General features: G+C 33.6%; 1 protein-coding gene across 1 annotated transcript in view; it reads right to left on the reverse strand.

Moving 5' to 3' along the window:
* The window catches only part of LOC129218084 (TWiK family of potassium channels protein 7-like), a 160,554-nt gene that overhangs the window by 15,436 nt on the left and 123,691 nt on the right, over positions 1 to 21,427 (reverse strand). The window contains exon 3 of the mRNA XM_054852281.1: positions 14,598 to 14,818. Within this exon, the coding sequence (XP_054708256.1) occupies positions 14,598 to 14,818 (221 nt within the window). The remainder of the gene's footprint in view (positions 1 to 14,597; positions 14,819 to 21,427) is intronic.

Consider the following 21,427-nt stretch of genomic DNA (forward strand, 5'->3'; position numbering starts at 1 on the left):
AAATTGGAGAATTTCGTTTCAACTTGTAACGGAGGTTCAAGCCAAAGCCGGGTAAGATCTTTTGCATTTAAATGCGATGGGTTCCTTAGCAGTTGAGTGCTTTAAGGCTGGAGGGATTATTTTCACAATAATAGACGATTTTTCAAGAAAGCCTTCGGTTTGTTTCTTAAAAAAGAAAAGTGAGGTTTTTGAATACTTTGTCAGGTTTCAAAAGAGAACAGAGAGATTTGCGGGAAAGATCCGATAACGGAAAGGAATTTCTGAACTTCCGCTTTGAAATTTACCTTAGCTACCAAAGCATAAGAATTGAAAAAAACCAACAAATCCTTCAGTTAACAAAGTAGCGTCATAGAACACTATAACTCAACATTAATAAATGGAATTAGGACACTTTTAAATGAATCGGGTTTGCCTCAGCAGTTTTGAGCAGAAGCAGCTATATGCTACCACTACTTACACTGTTAAAACCAGGAGTTCCACAGGGGTAAAGAATTTCACCCAATGGTGAAAAAACGGTGCCTCTGGGTGAAACAGAGGCTAGGAAGTGTCGTTAAGGTGCTTTTGGTTCCTCAGTGGGTGAACGACGTCAACAAAAGTGATAAAAGACCATTCAATAGGAGAGCGACTCCTTGCGCATGCGCTCTGACTTATCGTCCAACGACAACTCCAGTTTGAATGGCGAACGAAGGAAGTTGCAACGAAATTTACTTTCACATTGAATGAAGTACAAAACTGAAAATTTCGTGGATTAATCTTCGAAATCTCGCGTAAGTAAAGGCATTTGATCATATTGTAGCTCTCAGAACTTTCGAACATATTTAAAGTGTTTAAAGTATGTTGACAACTCTTATTGTTCCGTTTACCTTATTAAACATTTAATGTCTTGTTATTTATATCCTGCAAAACTGTTACCTAAAACTATCTATCAGTACTATCTTGAACAACAACATTAAAAATAAAAACGTTTAAATCAGCTGATAATTGAATTGCTAATTCCGGAATAAAAATGCATCGACATAAACAGCCTATATACCAATGTCTATTTCTTCTCAATGAAATTACGTAGTGGAAACGAACAGAGCAGCAAAGGCGGAGGAAAAAAAAAAACTGCGTGAAAAGAAATCTCTCACTTAGCGTTTGACTCATGAGTTTCACATTGTGTTTTGGTTAACGTATCTTTCTCAGGCGTTATTGCATGAAGCTCGTTTTTATTTTTAATCTGACGGAAAACTTGACATTGAAAGAAGGGCTTTTAAATTAGTATTTATCTTGTACGCATAAGGATACTCAAATATCGAATCTTATAATAAGTATTGATAAGTTACGCTCGATTAAAATTTTAAACGTTTATGAAACGCTTTTATTTTCCTATGATTCTAATCTAATGTTACCTAATATTTCTGGTTGTTCCGGCAAATGATTGATAAATACCTTCCCTGTTCATTTTCGGTACGGATTATAGTAAAAATTGTCAACAACATATTAATTACTGAGCAATTCAAGTGTGAATATAAGAAAGTTAGTGCACGAACAGACAAATTAAAGTCATGAACACTTGTAAACTATGTTCGAAAGTTGAAATGTGATCAAATGCCTTCGTATATATAAATCAAAATAAATAAAACACAATTATATTCAAAAACGCACACAACACGGGGGGGGGGGGGGGAATCCCTATAGGAAGCAATAAAGGTGCCATTTTTCTCACCTAGGGTACCATCTTTTCACCTACGGTGCACGTTGGGTGAAGGGAGCCAGTTTTTCACCCTTGCTAAGGGTGCAATTTCGGCTCTCTATCGGGTGTCGCTGGTGAACAAGCGTTTCACCCCTGACAGGTGCCAAACGCAACCTGTAGTTTTAACAGTGTACGGACTAGAGCGGTTTTAAAAGGAAAAACAAAAACCTTTTTTGAGCTATTTGGGGGAAGAAAACCATCTATTAAACACTCCCGTGTTTTTTGGCTGTATTTCGTACATTGGACTTCCAAAACAGAAAATAAACAAATTGGATATGAGAGCTAAACAGGGAGTCATGGTAGGATATGCGTTTTATACGAAAGGTTATAGAATTTGGGATCCCGAAAATCGCGAAATAACAGAAACGCTGAATGATTAATTAGATGAAAATAAATTCTGGGGGCGTAAAAAATTAACGGGAAACAGAGGGACACAGTTTTATTTCACTACTGAGTAAATCTGAAGTAGGAGAAGATTATCCTGAAAATAATAAAATCGAGCATGTTGAGAATTAATAGGGTTAAATAAATACCAAGGCAAAGTAGAGAATTCAGGGTTATGTATTATTCTATTGACACGACGACGGTTCTAAAGTCCGAATCACGAAGCCGAGGTTTATTGTTCTGAAAATAACATTAAATATGACCCAATATATTTTGATTTCACTTGTGATGATAATTCAACAAAAGTATCGGATTCCGATGAAGATAGGGGGGATAATTCAAATAAGCTAGAAGCTAACATTTCTGAAGATGTAATTTCTTCGAATTTGAAACAAAGTTTGAAAACGCAATGGCTCAAGAAATTCAGGTGATCTGAGAAAGAAACGTTTACGAATTGGTTAAACTGACTGAAAATTTTAGAAAGAAAAAAGGATATAGATGAGGGTTTTGATTTAAAAACAGATGAGCAGAATGGAATAATGCGCTTTAAAGCAAGACTGGTAATTTTAGGTAACCACCAGGTATGGGGGGAGGGGGATACTTTTCGCAAGTGTTCTCTCCAGTAATTTCCTTTGATTGAGGCTTTCTTTTCAATTTTTGTGTATAAACTACATTGGGTCCATTTCCAAGTAGATGATTGGAATCCGTATTTATATGGGGATTTAAAAGGGGAGATTTGTGAGACAACCTGAAAGGTTTGTCTATCCCTAAAATCTAAATTTTGTCTGTAAATTGAATAAATTATTGTCATTCTGATTCAGATTACGCCTCGAATCACGGATTTCAATGGCGGGGGGGGGGGGGGGGGGGCTTGTAGTGTTTTTGGATAGGATACGAATAGTATGGTTTAAATTCAAACAAAAATGCGTAGCACTGTCAACGATGGAAGCGGAGTATATTTCATTCAGTGGAAAATCTAAGGAAGTTATGCGGATCAAAAGAATTTTAAATGAATTAATTGGCTACGAAAAGAGTTAAGAATTTTAGATTGATAGTACTTAGTACTGTGACAATCTATTTGCGATCGATTTTTCTAGTTCTGCAATAGAAAATTGCAGAACTAAGCAGATTGATGTGGGGTACCATTTCCTTAGGAATTTGATTGATGAAAACAAATTTGGAATAAAATTTGTTGAAACTAAAAATAATTTAGCTGATTGTTTTACAAAACTTTTCTCAAGGGAAAATTTACGTAAAGCTTGAATTGCAATGACATATTTTTCTAGTGTTTTTTTTTTTTTTTTTTTTTGGAAATGTTTCAATTATTCCATTATGTTTAAGTTATAATTTGTGCACACAAACGGATGGCCTGTAATATATTTTTATTCATGTCTTAAAGTATTTCCTTTTTTCCGTGTGCTGGCGTACCAAGAAGGGGGGAATATACTAGCGAATATTTTGTTCCTGTCCCTCCACGGAGGAAAAAACAATGTAGTTGATTTAATTTTGAATTTGTGCCCGGTGATATGGTTGCGTTAGATATTTCGAAAAAATTTAAACTATAAATTTCATTCTAGCCGCCTGAATTCACTTCATTTAAATTTATTCACTAATGCAATATTATTTCTTTGAGTTTAGTGGTATGCAAATGTAAAGAACTACGTAACTTGTGACCAGAATTGAATAAAATAATGGGTTCGTGGCAGTTCGCAGTTGTGTTCCACTTCGAATTTCAAAGAAGCCTCTTGTCTGAACGACGTTGCAATGGTTCACTTAGTGACATGAATGCCGGCAACGGAAGTTTATAAGTATCTCTTTTCATTTATATTTTTGTGTTTCTATTTTTGTATCGGATGTAATTTGTAATCACAAATGCTTTTGAGTTTTAGAGCGTTCTTAGGCACTGAACCCTCTCCTACGGCCTGCGTGCCATATTGGTTCCCTGAAGCTGATTTTTGTGGCCCGTTGTCAGGTTCTATGTATCATTACAATCAAGAACTTACAATCAAGAACTATGTATTGGAACAATATAAACTAAATTTTATTTCGTTTTGATTAAAATGTGATCGGTCATACAATTCATTTAAGTCTTGAGTTTTTTAAATTTGTAATTGAATATTAATTTTTGCGAGTAGTTGAATATTTACACTTCAAGAATCACCGGAATATAGAAATTTCTGTTGCTAGAGCTAAATTAGACGTACATTTCTTTCAGTATTATTATTATTTTTTTAATTTTTCAGTAAATTTTAGAACATTGATTCTTTGTTTTTACATGTTATTAAAATTGAAGGAACCGAAAGAGAATGCTGAGTACTTTATTATTTATTGTACGTATTTTTGTAAAAATTAAAGGAACAAAATTTAAAGCCAACTTCATAAAGAGAAAACCGATAAAGATTAAAGTTTAAAGTACGATGTATTAAAGCGTATGAAACTTTCTTCGCATATTCAGACTTGACTTATCAAACAAAATTATAGATTATTTTTATTGTAATGTAAATAAAAAGCAGTTATTTTGCAAATGTGAGCATGTTTAAAACTACAGTAAAAGTGGTGCGGTCTTCTGGCAAGCATTTTCAAGAAGGGTAGTATTGTTTACAACAAGGACGGCGGGCCAAATATGGACTTACAATTAATGATTAGAGCTGGCACTACCAGATTTAATCCATTTTTTTTAACATGTTTGACGATTTAATCTTTTGTTAAAAACTTTCAACTTTTCTGACCAATTTTAGTTTTTTACTGAACTGACTTTAACTAAGCCATCTTGATTTTGGGAATAAAGAATTTTCTTCCAGATTTCAGGTAAATTCTGAAAAACTTAAAGATAATTTGTGTAAAACCTTTCAAAAGAAGTGCCACTTAAAAAAAAAGTCGCTGGTGGCTTAAATGGGGAAATCGATAGCTGTTCAAAACGAAGGGGGAGGGGGGGGGGGCTCCCCATTTTGAAAGACATAGAATATAAATGAAGCATCTTAAATTACGCTTAAATATTAAGACATATATAATATAGAATGTTCTTACGGTATTATTTTATTTCAACTCAAATGATTCTTTTATGTGATTCCTTAGTACTTAAGAAAAAAACTCCAAAAAATGAAATTTTAACATTGTGGAATAAAATATAAGAAAAAAAATTAAAGTAAAATATTTCACATTAAGTACAGACAGAGTTCTAAATATTTCTAATAATGGGGAGCTGTCAAAGAAAAAGAAAATGAAGCTGGTATCCGTTGAACATAGCTCGAGCTATTTAACAAGTGTTGGAAAGGAATATCGGTTACAAAAAAACCTCGGGAGGGGGGCGGGGTAAAAGAGTCTAGATACGGTATTCATTGTTTTAAATGAATACCCCAATATTTCCGAATTGGTTGTCTTAAACGTCGACATTGCTCCATTTTCTAAAAAAAAAAAATCTCTTCCTCATCCTAATTATTGTTTTGAAGTAAATATATTGCAATACGATAATCTGAAGCCTATTCTAAGAAGAAACTAGTTTCAAGTTTTATCATCTTTCAAACATTTTTTTTTCCTTAGGCCAAGATGCTAGCTTTCCCATTTTGGACAACTTTCCGCTGTTTTTTTTTTTTTTTTTTTTTCTCTTGATTTATAGAAGGAGTTATTCTCCCGATCACTTCAGTTATCCGATCGAAACAAATAAACATTATTCTTAATCAACAGTTTTATATAAATTACAAAATCCTTCAAAAATACCGAAAATTACAAGGATTTTTCTTTTAAATTGTATTTCAGGAACCAGTATAAGTGCATTTCTTTACATGGAAGATAAAATGTAAGATATTATTTTCTTTCTTTTTCATTTTTTGAGTTCTTATGTAAAGTATCCAGATTAGGTCTACTTTAATTAAACATTAATAACCACCGTTACAAATGCGTAGATTGCAAATTGCTGCCAAACAGTTTTTTTTTCTCCTTGTGACAACATATTTAGCACTTAATTGGTTCCTGAAATCAACAGTTCAATTACAATTTAGGTATATGTTAAGCGGTTTCGAAATAAAAGCAATTCCCAAGGCAACCTTAATTTCAGATCATTCAGAGTCATAATTTTAATCATTTTAGGGCGTATTTTTATGCCTACGTAATTTGATTTTTTTCAATGTATGTTTCTTCGTGTTCAAAAGGTTTATGAGATTCTAACAATTTTTATTTTGACAGATGCTTTCCTATTATAAGACATAATGATGGCACTTAAGTCGGCAACGATGTCACAAAGAAGAATCAAGGTTGTGATGTAAAAATTTTGACCTTGAAAAAATTAGTATTCGATTTTAAATGAATTTCTGCAATTTCACTGTAAAAATTACTAATCTATATTTATAGGTAATGTATACGAAATAAAACAATTTGGCAATTTTTAATGGTGTGAATGTTTCCTTTTTTCTCATGAAAACAGTATAACATAATATAAAGTTATATAATTTTTGGAGTAGTAAAACTAATTTTTAACTTTCAATACTAGTACTCATAAACCTGACAGATTTTATTATACCGGGTGAAAAATTGTTTCTGTTTAATAGCTCTGGAAACTTGAACTGTCACATATTTATTGTTTTCAATTTATGAAAACTTTAAAAGATCAATAAGAAAAAGTATTATCTAATCTATAATAATCAGTATACAATAAAAACCATTCTGTGCAGTCTAAATGCTGAATACTGCACATATAGTGTGAAATAAAATTAGTTTGTCAGTAGTATTTCTCAAATAAAGTAAGTCCAAGTGCAAATTATAATATTAAAAAAAGAAAAACACCGTGAAGATAATCTGTTTCACCAGAAAAGGAAAATAAATGCACAGAATTGCATGCATAAAGTTAAAATAAACTTAAAGGTATAATAGATTGCATACTGCAAAACATTTCCCACGTTATGCTGCACATTTTGGCAACTCAATAATGCTGAAAGTGAAAAAAAGTACTTTTAGTGAAGATACTATGTAGTATTTTCAGTTATATATAAAAACCTTATTTTTACTACCTTCATGGGTCAAAAAGTTGTGTTTTTTGAAAAGGCTATAACTGTTCTTAAAATAAAGCTTCAGACCATATTTTGCAATTTCCTTCTATTTGTAAATTTTTAAGTTTGCAATAGAGCTAAAAGTTTTTTGTAGAAACGAAAATGCGCCACTTTTTCTTCTATAACAGGTGTTAATAAAATATAGAGATAGAGCATTGATTTATTTTGTGTACAATGAAATTAATATCAATAAAACATATTTAGCAGCAGTTAACTATTTTTATGTAAAAGGCTTTTATATTTCTTTACTTGTCGCTTTTCATATCCTAAAACATTTTTTGTTGAAAAACTTTAGAAAAGGAACAGATTTCGTATGTAGACTGATTTCTACAACGTACATACAGAATCAATTGCTTTACTTTTCTATATTGGTCTTCAGCTGTAAAAGCAGGCTATGAAATATGATTTCGGCTATGAAAAGAGAAAACGATAGGGTGAAAAAACCCTTTTGCATAAAAATTGATTACTATCTAATTTATGGTTTACTGCTGTTAATTTTACTCTACAAATCATTTATAAAACCGTATACTACTGCTGATTTTATGGCGCAATTCAGCTGATTTCGCAGCATAATACTGCTAACTTTACAGTTTGATACTGTTAATTTTGCAGGGCAATTCCGTTAAAAAACAGTATATTACTGTTAATTTTACATATTATCTCTGTTAAATTTACAGGTCAAGTCATTCCTAAAACAGTATATTGCTGCTAATTTTATAGTTTGATACCGTAAGTTTTACAGGGCACTTCCATTAAAAAACAGTATATTACTGCTAATTTTACAGTTAATCCTTGTTAATTTTACAGGGCAATTCCATTAAAAGACAGTATATTACTGCTAATTTTGCAGTTTATCGCTGTACATTTCACAGTAAAAGTCGGTTATAAAACAGTATATTACTGCAAATTTTACAGTTTAGAATTGTAAATTTTGCAGTTTTTCTTTGGAATGTGAGCTGCCAGTATAATACTGTAAAAACAACAGTTTTTTTTTTTTTTTTTTTTTTGCAGTGTAGCATGCCCATAATTAGTCACCAATCTACTTTTAATACCAAATAAAAGTAGAAAAACCCAAACACATTATCAGGGACGAGCCGAAAAGGAGTTACAGGAGGTCGCTGTGACCACCCAAAAATTTCTTATTTGGCAAGTTTTATCTGACGATTGCGAAAATTTGATCGGTATTGCAGTATTGTCATCAATCGGGTTGTTTTTCATGCTTTTATTTATACTTTTAATGATGCCTAATGTCTCTTCTCATTAGATGTAGGTGTCTGCAGGCTCATATTTTACCATTCTGTAAAATTCGGAGCTTCATTCGATAGATTGAGAATTTTCCCCCTCCCAAAAATTTAAGTCCGGGACATCCCTGCATATTATTATCTTTGCTCGCAACAAGCACAGGCTCGCAGCAGATAAATGAGATAAGTGAGCTTTTTGTGTATTTGATTTGGCAAAGTTCGTATTATACGTCGAGTAATCACTTTTTTTCTTGTGTCTGTTTATATTCTGTATTTTCCGTGTCACGCCTCGTAAACTACTCAGGGTTGGCAACTGCTGCGCATCTTGCGGAGTTGCTCCGCAAAAATAGCGAAACTCTGCAGCTCCGCAAAAAGTTATTTTGCTCCGCATTTCCTGGCCGAGCGTTTTCAAGCATGACATAGTGTTTAAAGCTGTTTTTTATTTTTGTACTAGTGCTTAAATGATTATCAAAGCTCAAAAACAAGTTTAGATAAGTGGTTTTAATTTTTTTATTGAATTTTTTGCAAAATACAGAGCTGCTCTACAAAATTTCAAAATGCTCCTCAAAATCGCCCCACAGGTGCTCCTGAAATTGTTTCTCCGAGGTTGGCAACCCTGACTACTACAAAAAATTTAATGTAAAAAATAGCCTTTTAGATGTAAATTATATTAGAAATTAATTCTGCCTTAGTTTTAGTCCATAAATGACAGCAATATTATTTTAAATAGCTAAAATATGCAGTGTTAACTGAATATGATCTTATAAAAACTGCCAAAGAAACGAAGGTTACACAAGAAAAGTATTTGTTTTCATTTAATTCTTACAACTAAAAAAAAAAAGAATTCATAATATAAAGGGTGTATCAGTACAGCGTTTACAGACTTTCAGGGCAGATAGAGTACACCTAGGCGATGGAAAATCACACAGCAATGCATGGTCGGAAACGCTTAAAAACCTAATTTTTCGGAGAACCTAATTTTTAAATAATCGGAGGACCTTCCCCGAATATTTTCTGAAATTGAAGTCTTAAAAACGTGATTGACCATATTTGGTAACATTACAGCCGCCAATCTTTCAAAATTGAAGCTCTAAAAACGCAATTTTAAGTGATTTTCGAATGTAGTTTTAAGCGATGTTGTTTCGAATTGAAGAGCTTTCGCGAAATTGAAGATCTGGAAACGAAATTTGAGATGCTCCGTAATGCTTTTGTGGGTGGGGGGGGGGGGGGGAATTCGGACGAGTAGCATTTCGGAAACTTTCTTATTTTCGAGTGAACTAGAAAAAAGAAAAATAATATAAGAAAAAAAGAAACGAAAAGTAGGACGGGTTGGGGGGGAGGGGAGTAGCTGATCAATTAGCTAAAAGTATTGAGAATTTTCAACTCGAAGTTTTTTTAAAGAAATAAAAGTTTTACCCCAACATCATTTTTTTTCCTTATTAAATCACTTTGTTTTTCCGAAGACGCGTTTTCCCCCCCTTCAATTGTAAATATTTTTGAAAAACATTGAGTTAAGCATTCCGGTAAAATTTGCCGATAGAACGAATAGTTCGGGAATACGAAATCGTTAAAAAGGCATTGAATTTAATATCTAAAACAAACATCTTCTCCAAAGCTCTTTCTTCAATTTAATACACAAATAGTGGAAAAAATGGGGATGGAAGAACCGAGTAATTAGGGTCAAGTCGTTACTTTTCGGAACTAAAAAGTTAATCTAAATTATTGTCTACAATGTATGTATTTTACGCACAAGTAAATAACATGCAAATGTGCTTGCCGTATTGTTAAATGGATGGTAAGATGATGCAGTGGAATTACCATGAACAATAGTTAAAAATCACAAAAAGACATATTGCACGAGTTATAATATAACGTATTCATCGCAAGAACCAAAATGGGGAATAGCAAATTTCTTGCACTGCTCCGTATGCTCAACTTTGTGAAATTATTGACATACCGAAATAAAATTCATGGCTCAACATATGAACAAAAATTCTAATGTATGCATTAATTAGCATCATGTGTTTTCAGTGTAAAAGATTGAGCTTTTGAATAGCATATGTAGACACAAGGAGGCAATAACATTTCCTTATAGATAGACAGCAAGGATAATTGCTTGTTTCAATGAGCAGTATAATTTCACCGCTACTTTTATAAAAAATAATGAAAAGTTTAATTTTATTTTTTAGTTGGAAATCGCCCTTCCCTCTCCCTATTTGGAGCATTTTTGATTGGTAGCGTTCGGCGCCTTTTTGACTCTGGCGCCTCACGACCTTGCACATAAGGACGGGGTTAACAAGTGGGTAGACACCGCATCCCGTATTTTTCCCCATAAAATGTTTTATGATTTTTTGAAAGTGACCTTATCGCCCATGGCATGCATGTAAAATAAAAATTTCTAATAATTTCAGTAACTAAAATTCTGGTTATATTAATGCCTAATAACTATAATAAAGGTGCCCTTTATCAGAAACAACTAAAATCTTACTAACTTTTAATAATATATCAGTAACAAACCGCTGTTGATGACCTAGTCAATTCGTCTTTTTGTAAGACTCTGTGTGTAGCCTTTAGATAGAAGAGCCTTTCAGTGGCGGATCCAACCGATCGTTTTGGGAGGGGCCATCCGAAATTTTTGAACAAACTCCCCAGGGCCGAATTTAGCTCCATGCCTCTAGACAAATTTGAAATCTGCCGCCCCTCCCCCCCCCAAAAAAAAGAAGTAAAATATCCTTTACTCAAAAAAAAACCTAAAAAAGTGTTCCCCAAACTGTCAAACTTATGAAGAAATGATGGCGTTTCACATTCTGAGGCGCGCCGATGAGATAATCACAGTGATGTCCCAAAAAAAGTTTTATTCGGCAAATTTTGCTGCCGATTTGGCAAATACCATGATTGAAAAACATTTGACTTTCATAAGATGTGTGAAAGTAATCATTATTAAATTACAAGAAAAACTTGTCTCTGTGGAAAATGAAAGAATGCTAATATTTTACTTTCAAGAATAACAATTTAATTCAAAAAATGTGTTTTATAATAGCAAATATGCCGCTCTAGGCAGCTGCCTACTCTGCCTATTGGGAAATTGGGCCCTGATAACTCCCCAGAAATTTTATTAAAATGAAGTTTTAAAAACTCAATTTTCGAGGTATCGAGACATTAGGTGAGGGGGTGGATTTAGGAATCTCCCTCGAAAATGTTTCAAAATTTACATTTCCGAGTAATTTTTGAAAATTAGGAAACTAAAAACGCATTTTATCTATTTTTGATGATATACGGAGAGAGGTCAGGTTTCGGGCGCTGGCCCCAAAACACTTTTTGAAAATAAAGCTTAGAAACCAAAATATTCTGTCATTATACATTGAGAAGTTAGAAGAGGAGGGGTGCTTTTCTAGCTCTTCAGATGTCCAGCCTAAAAATGCACCTTTAGGTAATGTTTGCTTACATTAGAGGAAGTGTGAAGGTGCTTAGAATCCTTCCTTCCTGGAAATATTTTGCCTTTGAGGCTCTGAAAATTCGATTTTTAACTATATTTATACATAGTTTAGAAAAGGATGGAAGATTCGAGAGCTCCTCCAAAAAACCTCCTTTTAAAGCTGTCATCACGATATAAACTAGGGAGGGAGGAGGTCCTATAAAAATTCATTTGTAATTGAAGTCAAAAAAAAAAATCATTTGAGTTGCTTTTAAGCAAGTTGAGTGATAAGGACTGGATAAGCTAGTTTCCGTTGACATTTTTTCCAAATAAAAGACTTAAAATGCAATTTTTTGCTATATATCAAGGCATTTGTGAAAGGGCGTGGGAAAAGGGGATTCTCTTCCTAGTTTTGAAATTAAAGGCATAAAAACGAAAATTTAGGCTCTCTTTGGTCTTGTGAACAATAGGTATACTCTGAGAACCGCAGCATTTAGAGATCGTCCAAGTGTCTGTAGTTGGAATCAAGAAATGATGTAAAAGATGGAGAAAATTTTTGGAAATAAAAGTTTTGTTTTGAGGATAGGGATATAATTTATCTCCCAATTAAGGCCTATACTTCTTTTCAGTAAAATACATGTGTTAAATTTTGATATCTTCTCATAATATATTTTTCTTTTTTCCCTTAAAAAAATTCCTACAATCACAAGGCTTTGGGAGGGGCCATGGCCCCCATGGCCCCCCTCTAGATCCGCCCCTGGAGCCTTTGGTGATTATATTAATGACTAATAGCTACGATAATGATGTACTTTATCAGTAACAGTAAAAATCTATATTTTTTTTTTTAAAATAAATATTACTTTATTTTGTCTCCAAAGCTATGCATTCACCATTACTTTCATATGCAGCAACGAATCATATTTTTTCTCTTTCAATTCTCTTTCTCTTCAACTCAATTACGCGACTGGGGAAACCATCAAAGGGAAGAACAATACAATGCATTTAAAACGATTAATTTTAATTTCGTGCTTTGGTTTGACATTGGCGAATGTTGTTACATAATTTTTGGATCCTACCTAGTATGATTACTTTTATACGTAAGAATATGTATACTAAATTCATACCGCAAAACTCACTTGTAGTTTAAGAATTTAAAAAGCCCACTGTTTTATGAGAGAAATAATTAATTGAACATGGTTGTAAGTTGAGGTAACCAAACAGATCACCAAAGGTAGCTATTATAGCCAGGGATCCAATTTCTAACAAAAGAAGGTCAGGATCCCTATAGTCTTCAGAACTTATTTTAATGCTTAAGTGGCCTGAATTCGGTCAAAAATACAAAAATTTGAATGAAACAAATAAGGAAGTATAGGATCTCAGCTCCCATAACAATTAGGCGCTGATCAGCAGAAAAATATATTCATATAACGAAGTACAAAAAGACGAATTGACTGGATCATCAGAAGCGGTTTGATACTGCTACATTATTAAAAGTCAGTAAAATTTTATTTGTTGCTGATAAAGTGCACCATTATTGTAGCTATTAGGCATTAATTTCATCAGATTTTCAGTGACTGAAATTATTAGAAATTTTTATTTTACATGCATGCCATGGGCGATAAGGTCACTTTCAAAAAATCATAAAACATTTTATGGGAAAAAATACGGGATGCGGTGTCTACCAACTTGTTAAGTATTATATGGGGTTCAAATGAGCCAATTTTTAGATTTTCAAAAAATGGGTTTTTTGAGTAAAATCACTTCAAAAATCGCTAATTTTTGAAAATTTTTAAAATTTCAAATTTTATTTCCGAGGCTGTATGCATCCAAGGATTATAATAAAATATGTTCTGAAACTATCATATAAGGGCTTTAGACTGTCATCTCCGTTTAGTAAAAAAAACTTTTTTTTCATGGAGAAAAAAAATCATAAAATCGATAAAAATGCAGTTTTTTCGCGACAAAAATGATTTTTTTCTTTATCAAAAAACCTAACTAAACTTTCAAAAACGATGTCTGGAGGATATATGGGTCCTTATTTATTTTTAGAAAAAAGAATTATTCAAATAGGTTAAATACTTTTGAAATAATGTCCATTTGAAATGGAGTGTTTTGCCGGTTTTTTTCCAAAATGGCGGATTTTGGGCAGAATTTTAATAGGCTATAACTGAAGAAAAAAAAATTTTCTTGCAAAATCCTTTTGGGATATTTCATATGTCCCTTAGTTGTAACTACTGTAATTTTTTCAAAAAAATCGGTGATGGTCATGTGACAGACTCTGCCTGATCTGAAATGGAATGGCTCTATCCTCAAATTTACTAAATACTCTATTTTTAACATACATTTGAAACTACTAATTAAGCCGTACTTTAATTAAGAGAGCTTAATATTTTGTTCCCACTAATCATTAAAATAGCTGATTGTTTGCACCAATTAACAAAATTACTACTTTGATATTAAACTGGCCTCGATTTTTAAATATTAAAAGTTTTTTCCTTTTCTTTTTATTTCCGTGAACAAGGCATTTTTTAATTTTTTTCATTTATGAGTAAAATAATTGGAACTTAGCTGGCCATTGTTTATGGTTACTTCTAGTAGGTAACACTTTCATGTAAGAATGAAAAAATAAATAAATAAAACAAAAGGTTTCGAAATTGAAAAATATTTGCGCGTTCAAAAGTTACGTTTTCTGGAGAATGATCCATTTAAGCTTAATATGAGTAAATGCCATCAGTAAATAAAATGTGACAGCTGTATAAAAAATGTATGAACTGACGGACCTGCACTGGCATAGCTGTAGCTCTTCTTCCGATTTTCCTAGCTTTTCGAAACTTTCCAGTATGATAAAAGAGTTTTACGTAGAAAAATACAGCTTTAATCCACCTAGTAAAAAGTTTGCCAAGATCAGCTAGCACCATAAGGAGAAATGGAATTCCAATAAAAGCGTAGACGATTGTGACTGCCTGTCCAGCAACCGTTGCAGGTACTATGTTTCCATAACCTGGAAAGAAACGTAACTTTTTAATAAAAAGTTTCCTTACATTAAAATTGGAAAAGAAATAAAAAATAGCTATTGAAACTTATTTTTCCAAATCGATAAATAAAATTAAATAAATATACACAAATGCGGGGAAAAAGTCCACGATTCCCAGTTTATTTTTTACTAGTGGTATCCGCACGGTTTTCCCATAGTAGAAAATTAAAAGGTCATTTGGTTCGCCTGTATATTTACAAATAATGGATGATGAATTTCTCGCCAATTTGCTATGTTAAATGGCTCGCCCATGTTACGGTTCCACGTTATGATAATTCCGTAATTTACTATTCCACGTTGTGATAAAATGATTAATTAAGATGCTCGGTAAATTTTCTTAAAATTGGAATAGAAAAAGAACAAAATCGAATTTTTGAAAAATCGCTTCGAGTTGCACACCCCCATGCTACAAACTAACTTTCGGCCAAATTTCATGAAAATTGACCGAACGGTGTAGGCAAGAGTTTCCCAAACTGTGGTCCACGGCCCCCCCCCCCAGGGGGGGTCCGCGGTGCTATTCAGCTATAACGTTAAATATATTTGAGATTGAAGGACGAGTTACGATATTTTAAACCAAAAAGAAGGCATATTTATGAGGAATAAAAAAGTTGCGGCAGCCTCCCCCCCCCCTCGGAACTTACGGAAGTAAATACACTACACATTAATTAATTCTGTGAACATGACGAAGTTCATAGTGTTACAAAACTATATTAAGTAAAATGCAAAAATTGAGGCACATTTTTTCAGGTGTGATATTATGCTTCAAATAAGACTTTTGCTCCAAAATTTTCCAGACTCATCCCTTTACATCCAGAGTTAATAATTGAAATCCTAATACGACAGAAAAATACAACTCAATATAAAAAATTAACACACTTAAACTAGGCTAACAGGTGGTAAGTTCACTAACATCAAAAGATCATTTTTATTAGTAAACTTGTAGAAAATTGGTGATAACATTTTTGTTCCTCACTGAATTTCATATAGAATTTTACTTCCATAACTCAGAATAATAATGTAACAAAAGAAAACCCGACAAGAGCTCTGAAAAATGTGCAGAACAACGAATAAATTTGAAAGAAAAAAAAAGCGTAAAAATATATTAGAATAAAAATAGATTTAACTGTGTCAAACCATTTTTTTTTTCGCGCACCGGGGGAGAGGGGGGGGGATTTTGTAATTTTTTGAGAGGGGGTCCGTTTAGGTCTGAAGTTTGGGAACTTCTTGTCTAGGCGCTCTGCGCGTCACAGAGATTCAGACATTCAGACAGACAGACAGAGACTTTCAGCTTTATTATTAGTAAAGATACTAGTATGTTAGGGTGTTTTTTTATGATGCAACCAAGTTTAGATTTTGATGCTAAAACCCAATGCAGAAATTTCAATAATGTATTTTTTATACTGCTATGTTAGCATGTTTTTCTTAAGATGCAATAAAATTTTGAATTTTATGACAAAGTTCAATGCAGAAATCTCAATATTGTATGTTTCACGAAAAGCAATATATAGGGGAGACTGGGGGGTACTTGATCCCCACTTAGTTTCAATTTTTTTCTCTGCTGCAAATTATCAGTTTTGTTAACAAAAAGTACGTGAACAAAGGTAATTTTTTCCTCTATCTGACAGTATTTTGTTTAGTTGAAATTAAACAGATAGTTTTGGTAAAATAATTTTTTTCAAAAATTTCACAAAGAGATCATGCATCCTTACATCAAGGGATACATAATCCCTTCATGCGGAATACTTAATCCTACTTAGAAAATACATAGACTTTTCATTAGATCGGCAATTTATTTATGGATTTTTGTTTTCTACGTAATGTTTTTACACTCCTGTTTGTGAAAATTGCAACACCATGAAGGAAGCATCATAGTTGAATGAAATTTAATACACATTTGAGTGGTAATGGTACAAATAAATGATAACATTTTCAAACTAAACAAACAATAAAAAGAGATAGAAATTAGTATTTTGTGTGGTCACCACGCCCCACAATAAGAGCTGCTACACGACTCGGCATGGAGTGAAACAAAGTTTGAATATCTGCCTGCGGAAGAGTATTCCATATTGTTTGTATGCGCAACCAAAGTTCGTCTGTCGAAGCAACAGGGCGAGGATCACGAGCGAGACGCCGCCCAACGAAATCCCACACATTTGCAATCGGTGACATATCCGCTGAATATGCAGGCCAAGAAAGAAGCTGTACCTGCTGCGAATCAAGGTAGGATTTGACAGTCCTGGCGACATGTGGACGGGAATTATCCTTCTAGAATAAAGCCCTTGGCAATCCTTGCAGGAAAGGAATAGCTTGGGGCTGTAAAACTTCGTTTATGTATCGGGTACTGTTCAAATTGCCCACAATTCGTAGCAATTGTGATCGTCCATGATATGCTATGGCACCCCAGACCATAACTCCGGGTGTTCGTCCACTGTGGCGTTCGATAATGCACTCCGGAATGTGCCGTTCACCGGCATAGCGTCTGACACGAATTTGGCCATCATGGTGCCACAAATTGAAGCGGGATTCCTCAGAAAAGACGATCTACTGCCAATCAGCACGCCAGCTCCTATGCACATTGGCCCATTGTAGCCGCAGGCGGCGATGGTTTTGCGTGAGAGAAATCCTGTGTAAAAGAATCCTTGCGCGCATCCCACGCTGCAGCAGTTGTCTCCGAATTGATGAAGCACACAATGAAACACCTGTAGCTGGTGACCACTGTGCTGCCGATTGTCTAGAAGAAGTTGAGCGATTCGTCAGCGCCATACGCACCAGGTGTCTGTCATCGCGAGCTGGCGTCATATTTCGGGGTCCACTCCCGGATTTCCGAGCTGTCCGACCCTCGTCCGTCCACTGCTTCCAAACACGCATGATTGTGCTGCAGTTACGCTGCACACGAGCGGTTACTGCACGATAAGACAATCCAGCTTCACGAACGCCGACGATTCTACCCCGTTCAAACTCCGAAATTTGCTCAAATTTCGCTGTTTTTCTTCGAAGAGGCATAGTAAAGATTCAGTTAACGTTTACTCTAACATATAACCACCGATAACCATACACGCCTCGCTACAGCCATCTATTTATATTCGGTTCGATCCGCCATTCAGAGGGCGCTGCTCAACATACGCATACGCTACCAGTCTGCAATTCCAATCATTTGCATATCATGCCCTACTTTACATTTAGTGCAATTTTCAGCTCACTCGCGTTCGTCCTTCGTAGTGTTGCAATTTTCACAAACAGGAGTGTAAAAAATAACCCCACTTATAATTTTCTTTATTAGATTAAAATAATGTGAACACAAAATAACATAGTTTCAAATTTCACTAGACATTTGTAAAAAAAATGTACACAACTTTCATGAACTTAAGATGCTTTTAATTAGTTATTTGTTATGCAATACAGTTGTGAACAAAATACTATATTTTATAAATAAAATTAACGTTTTTTTTTTAAAGTAGCGTAATGAAGCTAAAATTACAGCAAATAAAAAAAATAGGATGACAAGAACGAAAACCATCTTATATGTAAACATCCTGTCTTGCAATAATAAAATCAAGAGTTTTATCAATTGAATTAATTTTTAAAAAGAGGGATGAAAAATGTAATTGTCAGTGTACCTAGCCTAAAAAGAAAGCCTATCTTTTCAAAACCTGAAAAGTCAAATGCAAATTTGTTGTAGTTCTTTAAGTTCAGCTCAACCCATCTGGATGCATGCAACTTAACACATTCATTCTCATTTACTACACTTTTGTCAATTTTTCAGGAAAAATAGATTGATTAAGCATGTTACCTTTTCGCTTTAGAAAACTTATTTCAAACTCTAGAAATCCAACTTAGCATTCTATCCGCTAATGGGTCTACATAATGGGCAACTCACTTTTTTGTTGTAAATCTAACTATAGCAAAATCATTTTTTTTCTTTCAAACAAAGATTCGACATCTATTTCAACTTCTTCAAGCTTATTTGGCTGATCAAAACATAATTTATCAGTAGAGTTAATTTATGATTAGATGTTTCAGGTGTTCTGTATGTTACAAGTGCGAACTAATTATTTAATTGTTTAGCATATTTACTCCAGTGATTGATTAAATCTATCACTCATACTATGATAAATTTTATTATGTTAACATGGTTTTGAATGTTTAAAGTTAATCTCAACTAAGTAAACAACATCTCATCAAAAACAACCCTGTTGTAAAAATTTCCCCGGGAACAATTTGGGGGGGGGGGTAAAAACGAGGGGGGAAGGGGAGGGGGATCAAATGGCACAAAAGGCACATCAGTAGGGCACAAGGAATGTGTGTGCGAAATTTCAGCTTGATTCCTTTTTTCGTCTGGGCTGTAGCCCTGTCAAAGAAAGCGAAAACTTTTTGGAACAGCGATTTTATAACTTTAATACCTCCTCCCCCTGATGGTCTAGGGGATTGTATTTTGGTTTACGGCGTCAGGGGCCACTATAAATTGAGTGTACCAAAAATCAACTTCATGGGGTCTTCATGGGGCTGAGATACAGAGGGGTGAAAACCCAAAAAACCCCAATTCGTTTTGTCGCGTAATCTTGTTTTTGGTCGCTTTATTTTCTTTCGTCTTTGGCGGTGGATTTGCTTCAGTTGGCTGCTGACGTTTGGTTTCCTTGGCGGGGCGGGACGCTCCAGCTTCCCGTAATTGGTCGCTTTATTTTCTTTCGTCTTTGGCGGTGGATTTGCTTCAGTTGGCTGCTGACGTTTGGTGTCCTTGGCGGGGTGGGACGTTCCAGCTTCCCGTAATTATATTGTTTTCATTGTGTTTATATTGTCATATGGAGACTTGATCCCTGGGATCATGTATCCTTCTACACGAAGGGATTAAATATCCCTATTATGCGATTTTTGCAAACATACTTGTTCTATTATTAACAATCAGTGGTAATTTACTAAAAATATGTCTCAATTATTTAAGACCGTCTATACTTTAACATTATACTTCGGAATTTTTTAAAAGTTGTATTTAACGAATAATGTAAACTTCGGATTGCTTTCCTAAAAAAAAGTTTCCCTTGACACATTTAGACGATCATTTCTTGAGCTAAAACAAAATGGCTAAAAAAAAAAAAAAATGTTTCCAGTTTTTATGTACAAATCTAACTTTAATATAATATTTTCAGGTTTCAAATCTCTACTTAATGATTTTGGTACTTGTTTGGCTATGGGATCATGTATCCCTAGGGATCAAGTATCCCCAGTCTCCCCAAGTTATTTTTTTCCTATATGGGTCATTCTCCAGAAAACGTAACTTTTGAACACAAGTATTTTTTAATTTCGAACCCTTTTGTTTTCTTTTTTTTTCACTCTTACATGTAAGTATTACCTACTAGAAGCAACCATAAACATTGGCCCAGCCAATTTCCAATTATTTTACTCATAAATAAAAAAAATTAAAAATTGCCTTGTTTACGGAAATAAAAAAAAAATAAAAAAAAATTTTAATGTTTAAAAACTGAGGCCAATCAAAGTAGTAATTTTGTTAATTGTGCAAACAATGAGCTATTTTAATGATTAGTGTGGGAATCTATTGTTCTTAATTAAAGTACGGCTTAATTAGTAGATATCCTTTTAGTTCAAATGTGTGTTAAAAATAGTATTTAGTAAATTTGAGAACGTACTGGCAATTTAAAATTGTGGTGCCGAAGAATGCCTAAGATTGATATATTTCCCCTCCATCATTAGTTTTCACCTCAGAAATAATGACAATAATAATATGATCTGTCACGGAGGTGAGATTCACGGAGGTGAGGAATTTTCTATTAATATAGGCCTAATGGATACATTTTTCAGGGAAATACGTTTTTTCTTCGTTGCTACAATCTGCACATGTTAAGCATATGAAAACATGTTCACTTCTTTTTTTATATTAATTTACATCACTGAAATTCAAGTTCACGGAGGTGAGAAGTCAGAGTAACCACACTAAGTTTTTAAAGCAAAATCTATCTTCTTGTTTTTCGACAAAAATTACAGAACTACTTTATGGCTGAAAATAAACAAGGGGACTCCCTTGTATTATGGAAAATAAAATTTGATGTCATTACTGCCACGTGTTAATGAGGAATGGCATTTTTTGTTTAGGTAACGGAGATGAGAATTTTTTGTGTAACATGCCAACTTATCCAAAAAAAAAAAAAAAAAACGAATTAAAACACACTATTAAAAAATTAAATACACTTAAACAACTAGCATTTGAAACATTTGTGAAAGGAATAATGAATAAATAAATATATACTTTTAATTAAACAAGTTATTAAGCAACATAAACAGTCAAACAAGGTGTGTGACATGCCACGGAGGTGAGAATTCATATTGTGAACCAAACATATACTAAAATAAAAATCATTATTAAAAACTTGTTGGCAGGGTTAAATAGCTATATTTTTGATGAAATTAAAAAGCATTGTTAAATGAATTGTTCCTTAAATTTTTTTCTGTAAGAGGCGTGTGACATAAAAGTTTCACTTTTTGAAGAATGGACACATGTAAAAACAAGGAAATTTCTATTTATCTAAAGAAGCTCAATAAAAACCTACTTTGCACTGACACAGA

Source organism: Uloborus diversus, chromosome 3 (genome assembly GCF_026930045.1).
Source record: "Uloborus diversus isolate 005 chromosome 3, Udiv.v.3.1, whole genome shotgun sequence".
Lineage (NCBI taxonomy): Eukaryota > Metazoa > Arthropoda > Arachnida > Araneae > Uloboridae > Uloborus > Uloborus diversus.